The 8,233-nt window shown below is 40.4% G+C and overlaps 1 protein-coding gene across 1 annotated transcript; it reads right to left on the reverse strand.

The window, feature by feature from the left end:
- Positions 1 to 6,133: 6,133 nt before the first annotated feature.
- On the reverse strand, positions 6,134 to 7,607 carry LOC119898559 (dexamethasone-induced Ras-related protein 1-like). Its single transcript, XM_038712688.1, has 2 exons — positions 6,955 to 7,607; positions 6,134 to 6,795 (listed from the first exon to the last, which is right to left on the reverse strand). Exons 1-2 carry the CDS (start codon positions 7,544 to 7,546, stop codon positions 6,251 to 6,253), a joined length of 1,137 nt encoding a protein of 378 aa, XP_038568616.1. The 5' UTR covers positions 7,547 to 7,607; the 3' UTR covers positions 6,134 to 6,250.
- Positions 7,608 to 8,233: the final 626 nt, after the last annotated feature.

Genomic DNA, 8,233 nt, shown 5'->3' on the forward strand with positions numbered 1-8,233 from the left:
TGAATTTTACATTTTCTAATGTAAGGCAAGGTTCCAAAAAATCTGACAGACTTTTCTGTTGAGCTTTGATTGTAACACCAATATGATGTGCAAATAAAACATAACATCAGCTCTTTTTGTCTAGAAGTTGGCTACGTTCAGTGTTTACAGGTCCCTGATTGCTTTGTTTTACAGATCTTTTACTGAGTCAATTGTTCCCTTTTCTTTTAACCGTTGGTACGCTTCTCTCAATTTTAAACAGAAAAATGCATTAACAAAGGTGATTAAGGTCTGTTTCAGTATCACATGCTCAGTTTATTATCACTTCTAGGACTCCTGACCCTTCATTTTAGTGTTGACAGGGCTGGAGTGATGATGTCCAAAGTCAATACACAGACCTTTGGTCTTTGTCACATTTCATTCCAAAAAGGTTTCTTGACACCATTTAGAAAAATAACAAATGTGATGGTCTCTGCAGCAGTCATTAGTATACAGGATGTGTAAAAGAAGAAAGAGGACACAGCCCTGGGGAGAGCCAGTTGATGTTGGAATTAGTCCAAAGAAATGTCCATTAGCTCTCTTCTCTTGGTGAGAAAGTCTCGGTGGTCTCCTGGGTGAAAGTCTGACTGTGTTTGTTTGACCCATCCATCCATCCATCCATCCCTCCTTTGTGCCTGTCATGATTACTATTATATATATATATATATATATATGTTACCATATGTTAATATAGGCCTACACTTGATTGTATGTTGTGTGTAGCATGAAGGAACTACAAATTTTGTTTCGTTATGCACCCTTGTGCTGAATATCATTTACTGACTTAATGTAAAATTACAGCTCCATCTGTCTCATCTGCCAAGCTGATGTGTTGAAAAATAAACAGTGAATACCAAGACACTGAAACTGATCATAACCCACTTTATTCAAGAATATTAAGAGCACATAATTAATTTTATACATAACTAATTATTGAAGAAGAAGATACATTAGAAATATAAAGCTCATTTTTCAACATACTGAAAACTGCTTCTTACAGTAATATAACCTACTGCAGATAATCATACATTTCAAGCACTTTTTTGAAACTACACATTAGCTTTATGCCTGTATTATATACTTTACAATATATCGAGGACAGGAAATGAGGGTAGAATGACACAGGGAAGGACATTTAACAAAGGTTAGCTGATGGATGTGTGGAGGGAACATTGCAGGTCAAGGTCAGTGCCACAACCCCTGAGAGCACAATGGTAATCTTTTAGCACCTATATAGTGCAACAACATTTCCTTCACATGTCACTTTAATGAAACAACAAATAAGGTTGACCAATTTCAAGGTGTGCAAGATGCAGAAGTACAAGATGTGGATGTCCAACCAGCAAAGTCCCGTCCATCTTCCAGCAGCAGTTTTTTGTACAGAGCAAACACCTTCTCTTCAGTCGTCTTTGGCTCTTCCTCCTCTGTGGAACACTGAAAGAACATTGGGGTCACTGATTCAATTACCGGAGGCATGATTTTGCCCTGTGTGTGTTTCACTTCGTGATTCAAAAAAATATTTCTTCAGACTTGATAAAATTACACTTTTATTGACTGCCTCCTGAATCTAACTGTGTGGAGCATGTACTCTCTAGTGGGCATTAGGAAGCATGGCAGCATGTACAAATGACAGTGAACCAGGAAGACTCATTCTCATTCTTCATACCTTGTACCCTACCATTGTGCCCTTTATATTTTCACTGTGTCACTTTGTTTGCATGGCTATCAAAAACGTTATGTAACACTGTAAAAACAAGGTCTTCATCTATACATCATGTATGTATAATGCACTGTACCTTTGAGTTGATTCAAGCTGTGAGCACTGAGAATTTGGCCGCATATGACCATCACAAGCAGGGTGTAACCTGGGATCCAAGCGCGTAACATCTCTGTAACTGTAATCTCTGCAAAAACCTTATAAAAAGATACGATTAAGATAAGATTAAAAAAAGAAAAGTTAAACTTTAAATGCAAATAAAATATTGTCAACAGTCTATCGAATCAGATTAATTAGATGTAATTACACATTGCAACTAGAATTAAAATTAATTAATAAAATTGCTTAAATTGTTTGGTCGTATGATTAGGCAATGTAGGCAAAGCATTGTCCCTACATTGCAGTAACAATGTAAAATGGATGACTGAAACATGTTGATTTAAATATATGTATAATATATATTCATATATATTTAAATTTCAGGTTTCACTTTAGCATCACTAAATTTAGTTTAATTGCTTTGGAAAAAATGATTTCTAAAGCATTTAGCCCAAACACCTGAACTCAAACCAGAATTAAGGCATTAAGGAGAGGAGGGAGTCATCCACAGGGGGCAGGTGCCTGCAGGTGTGTGTGTGTGTGTGTGTGTACCTGTTTCATTGCATTGATTTTTCTGTCATCTAATTGCGTGACAAGCTGCCTGCCTCCATCCATCGTTATCTCTGTTGCATGATCTTGCCCCCAGCTGCTGTGAACTAGCGACTGATTGGACTGTTGACATACACGACTCTGCATGCACTACACGCTGACATTCCCACTATATAGAAGTCATAGACAGTTAGGAAATGATGTGACGACAGCATCAGATGCTCTTCTGATCCTACTGGTTGTGTGCAATCATCATCAGGAGATCTGAAATCACAGCCAAGGACGAGGTGACAAGATGTTTACATACAATCACTGTGGACAAGCCTTGTCCCATTTGAGACCTCCACAAACTAGCCAAGCAAGTTTAGGATTTGTATTATTTGGGCCTCATCAACAACAGTTTCCAACTCAGTCCAAGGTCTCAACAAAACCATACAACATCAGTGAAAATTGAAGATTAGAGGAAAAAGAGGTGTAGATTATTTTACATTTACAAAACAGAAGAGAAACTAACAGTTTATCTTCCTCCTGAGGCACTAATTCAGACCTCTACTCATAGACCAACATAAATGGCCTATGTACCCAAACAAGCAATGCTTTGGGTTTGTAGAAGTGTGGGCTTATGATAGTGACCTCAGCAGAACAACAATTGTTCCAGTGAAGGACAAGTATGAGAGAAAAACAGCATCACGTTTCAGTAGTCCATGCTTAGAAAGTAGGCTGTTATCTTGTGTGTGTGTGTGTGTGTGTGTGTGTGTGTGTTTGTGAGTGTGTGTGTCAGAGAAAAAGACAGACAGAACAACAGGAATGATGTGAATCCTCCCCACGTGCAAAAAAGGCAGGACCATCTGTTCATAAGTGTTTAGCTGTACGTGTGTGTGTGTGTGTGTGTTCACGCGTGCGTGTGTGTGGCTTTGAGTGTGCAGTACTTACCTACAACAAAAAACGTCAAGTGTCACCGCACGTGCTATGAAGTCTTTGGGGCCACACTGGAGTGAAAATGGCTGCAGTTTCCTGCAATGTGAACTTCCCAGCACGCGAAGCAGAAATTTCTGACTACCTCGCTAGAGAGACAGAAAACAATATGTATTCTTTCACGTTCAGTCCTTTGATGGCATTGTATTTTCACAGATGTTAGTCAAATAAAATTAGCTTCATTGGCATTAATCATAGTATTCATAAAGGATTGTTGCCAGAGCAAAACATAACATTTCTACTCAGTGGATAGCAATTGATAACAATATCAACCATATTGTATGTGACAGATAATATCTGCATGTCAGGAAACAGAACAACTCATCAAAATAAGTCAAATAAACACACATTTAGAATAAGAAGGAGACGATTTATGAAAATAAAGTGTGAACTAATTTCCTATATAAGCCTATAGGCTAAGTCTTTACTCTTGTACAGAGAAACTGACTGTAGAGTAGTAAAGCATGGAAGCCAAGCAGCCAAACAGAGCTCTGTTAGAGTGAAACAAAAGTCTGATTGTACATTTTTCTGTAGATTACAGGACTAGTATAGCTCTACAGTGCAAAATTGATGACTGTCTGCTGGGAAAGAGAAGGCTGGCTCTACCTCTCTCTGAATTAAAGGACCCATTTTTTGAAAAATACTAACAATTTCAAGAGGTAAACCTGACCCCAACATCACTGTGTTGTATGTGTACTGTGACAGCAGAACAATTGACAGGCATGGCAACGGTAACTAAAGGGGTAAAATATTTATGATACTGATAAAACAGTGTTCTTTTTGATGGGTTTTAAGAAAGAAGTATACACACACTGATTAATGTTAGCTGGAAGTACATGTTTTCCTTGGAGCAGATGATGAGTGAGCTTACAGCTTTACAAGCTTTGTTGTGGTTTGTTCAGGTGAATTGATGCAGCAGCTGTATGGAGAGCCACTTTCACCACTCAACCCTTGAATGGCATAATAGAAGAAAAGGTTACAGGTCTTCAGGTGATTATACATTTCATTAGTCCATTGAATATTACAATTTAGTGGATATTAGCCTTCCATTCATGTGTTTTTAAAAGCAGTTCTTTTTATTTAAAAAAAAAATGGTTTTGTATGTGTTCCCCAAATCTCTGAGCTTCTGCCTGACCGTGGCACAAACATTGTTCTGAGGCATTCAGCCGTCATGACTCACATGTCCACACCCCACATCTTTACAAAGGTACTCAATCAGGGCTCTGTGAGTAAAAAAAACTACTCTCACTTGTTTTCTTTTTGAGAAAAAAGCACATGAGATCTTTGTGGTGACGTGGTGTGATTATCACATTTAATGTGTAAAGAGGTTTGAGAGTTTTATCACTACTTTTAGGTGACAGCGTGGGAGGGGTGTTAATCCATTTATCATTGCACATGAGAAGCAGTGTCATTTTATTTAGCTTGTTACAAATGGGCACACAGGTGAAAAAAATGCTCATAGGTAGGGATCATGTGAGGTCCAACATGTCCTCATATCTAAATGACAAAACAGGTTGATTGTCAATTGTCCCTAAAGGAAATATATGTCTGTTGTAAAGCACCAAGACATATAGCCTATGGATGTTTCCAAAAACCACATGGCCGTTGGAAAGTACCAGCCCAGCAATAGGCCTACTGGATCTTTAGTGCGTTATGTAAGTCACACAATGTTAAACATGAGGTTAATGTTGTGAAACAGGTTACTTGCCTCAAAACCACTTGGTTAGGCTAGGTAAGATCATGGTTTTGGTTAAAATAAGTACCCCATGTTATAAGTCATGACTTTACTTACCTACGTGACGTTATTTGACTTTAAATTTTAAATAAATCAAACTTGATTTGATTTCACACTGCAGTCAACCCATCACCTCCTCTATCCACCCGAAACACCTCTCTAAATTTACTTTCTTGCTCTTTATACTACATCACCTGGCACCCTCCATTGCAACTGTCATTAGTCCACTAGAGGTCACAGCCTATATAATAATGGTAAGTGTGGGTTCAAATAAGCTGCCACACAATCTTATATAGCCTTTTTTCATGTAAGGACATTCTGTGAGGTCTGTTGTGAATGTAAAGTCTGAGTGGTCTGATGTCTGCTGCTCAAATGATTCCCAATTCAAAAGCAGTGCCCATGGAAACTCTACCTCCAGCAGGAGGTACTACAAAGTGATAAATGTGTTCAAGGTATCTTTGTTATTAACATCAAGTGATTAAACTGTATGTGGTATCATTACAATGCAACTTTGTAACTTTTATTTGTTAACAGTCATCATGGACGTGAAAGCTACGTAACTTGTGTGGAGGCCTGTATCTGAGAGGTCATTTATAGAGTAGTGTAGGATGGGAAGACTGGAAACCTCTTGCTTTAATCTGGGTGTTTAGGATGTGTGGGATTCAGGCTGTGGACTTCTGGCAATCATGACTGCAGCATAACACACACACACACACACACACACACACACACACAAACCAGAAGGTTTTTAAAAAAGAATGGGTGAGAGAAAGAGTTGCTAACTAATAGATTTCTGAATAGGTTATGCAATAGTCATACAATAATCAAATCAAGTTCCTGACTCAACATCCTCCCACTTTCTCCTTCACAGTTGTGTGAATTCTCCAACACATATAGCCTACACAAATAGATAGATAGATAGATGGATAGATAGATAGATAGATAGATAGATAGACTTTTCCCACCCACGCGCACTACGCAGCTTCTTGTATTAATAAACAAGGCATTATGTTATTAAAAATATTTTATTTCGAAAAACATCATCTCAAGTGCATGTAATGACACAACGATACTGCATTATGTTTAAATGAAAATCCGTACTTTATTCGTTGTTTTAGTCGCTCTGTAACATTCTCACGTCTCAGTGCATTTGTCTCTCACTGAATCTGACATTTTTCCAGCGCTTTGCCGGGCTTTCTTGCCGTATGTGGCCCAATGACTTGTCTGAGATCCGTGCTAAAACTCGGCCGACGGGCCAGTGGGTACAGGGCGCCGCAGGGATCGTCGCGCCGCGGGGTCTGGCCGCCCTTACCCGGCAGACGCCCTGTCCGCATCGCCTGGTACGAACGGAGGGAGACTTTGCGGTGCTGAGACGGGCCAGTTTCAGCGGGAAGCCCGCCTCGCTTAGCCAAAGTCTCAAAGACTTGCTCTAAATTTGTGCTGTCTTTTGCAGACGTTTCAAAATAGGCGCAGTCATCGCCAAGGACTTGGAGCACCTCTGCCTTAGATATTTCTCTCTCAGACTCCAGGAGATCTACCTTGTTGGCGCAGACCACCAGGGGAACCCGCGGCTGTGCGCACGGCTCTGGCGCAGAGCATTTGGTGAGTTTGGATTTAGCAGCCAGAATCTCCGTTCGTAGGGTGCACACCTCTTCGAAGGAGCTCCGGTCATCTAGACTGAATACTAGAAGGAAAATGTCTCCTGCAAAAAAACAAACAAACATTAAGATGGAAATTAAATCAATGAGTTTCCTAATAATGTATTTTTAGGAATATATATATAGAAATAATTTTTACGCATGCACCACCAACTGACAAGCACTTGTAAATGTGTGCAGGACAGAGATGAGCCAATACGCACCAGTGAGGATAGACAGCCGCCGCTTGGCTGGAAAATCCCTCTCCCTGGATGCGTCCAGGATGTCAATTTGATAGGTCTCTCCGCGGATACGAAACAGTTTCCTGAGGAAATCCTCGGAGGTGGGATTGTACTCCTCCACAAACCCGTCCCGAAGGTATCTTCTTAGGATGGATGTCTTGCCGACCCGTGGCGCACCAAGAACCACGATGCGCTTACAGTTCTGCGGCTTGGTGGAGGAAAGAGGGTCTTGTCGGTGATCGTGGCCGATCTTGGACTGACGGGTTTGACCGTGGAGAACCAGAGCAGCCAGTTGATCCAGTGGGGATCTCTTGCAGGGATGGCTGCTGCGCGTCTTCTTCTCCTGTTTCCACTGACACGTGGCCACTTTAAGTATCCCCAAGCCCGCTTTAATTCCCGATGAACTCAGGTGCTGCGATGCGTTTTTGTAAGCCAGTAAGACTTTGGAGGACCCGGTGCACTGCCCATCCATATTACCGTGAAACTGGGGACCATCTACGGTGGAGCAGCTGAGCTGGTGCGGAGCAGGAATGGAGGTGGTCTGTGCGCCGGAGGAGATACTGCCCATTTCCATCGTTGTGGGTGGTTGTGGTTCTGCGAGACAAATTGGACAGAATCTGTGATCTGACGTTTTATACGCCTGTGCTATCTTGCCTTTGGCTGATGTCAGTTGTCTTTATATAGGCTATCCTCAACCCCGTAGCTCATTCGCGTCATGCTGATTGGCAGAAGGGGATGTTGTGTTCTTCAGGAGAACACCGTTTTGAGCTCATAGGCTCAACTGAGCGACCAGGTTTTAGTCCACTTATCCTATACTATGCATGTTTCTGAAGCCCCTATAAAACTTGAAGTGTGCGTCCAATATGATCTAATAGCCTAAGCAATAGATTTTTATTAGGCCTATTATTATTATTATTATTATTATTATTATTATTATTATTATTATTATTATTATTATTATTATTATTGTTAGGCCTATTATTAGGCCTTTAAAGGTAGGCTTCTATTATTAGCCAACAAAATTTAAATAGGCCTATCACAAATCACACAGGGGCTTTACAGTCCATACAGCAGGAACCCTCCATCCGGATGAGGACCCCCCCTCCCCCCAAACCCTTTTAATGGAAAAAACCTAATTAGTAAACTTAATGTACATATGTTTTGTTTTCCATTATTCTGCTATTCTCACTTTTGCTATAGGCTATTAGGCATAGGTCTGATAACATAAAAAGAGAAAGATTTCTGCTTCATTTTGTTCTGT

The sequence above is a fragment of the Micropterus salmoides genome, unplaced genomic scaffold (assembly GCF_014851395.1).
Source record: "Micropterus salmoides isolate LMB-PRFRI ecotype aquatic unplaced genomic scaffold, ASM1485139v1 Ms_hic_scaffold_12, whole genome shotgun sequence".
Classification (NCBI taxonomy): domain Eukaryota; kingdom Metazoa; phylum Chordata; class Actinopteri; order Centrarchiformes; family Centrarchidae; genus Micropterus; species Micropterus salmoides.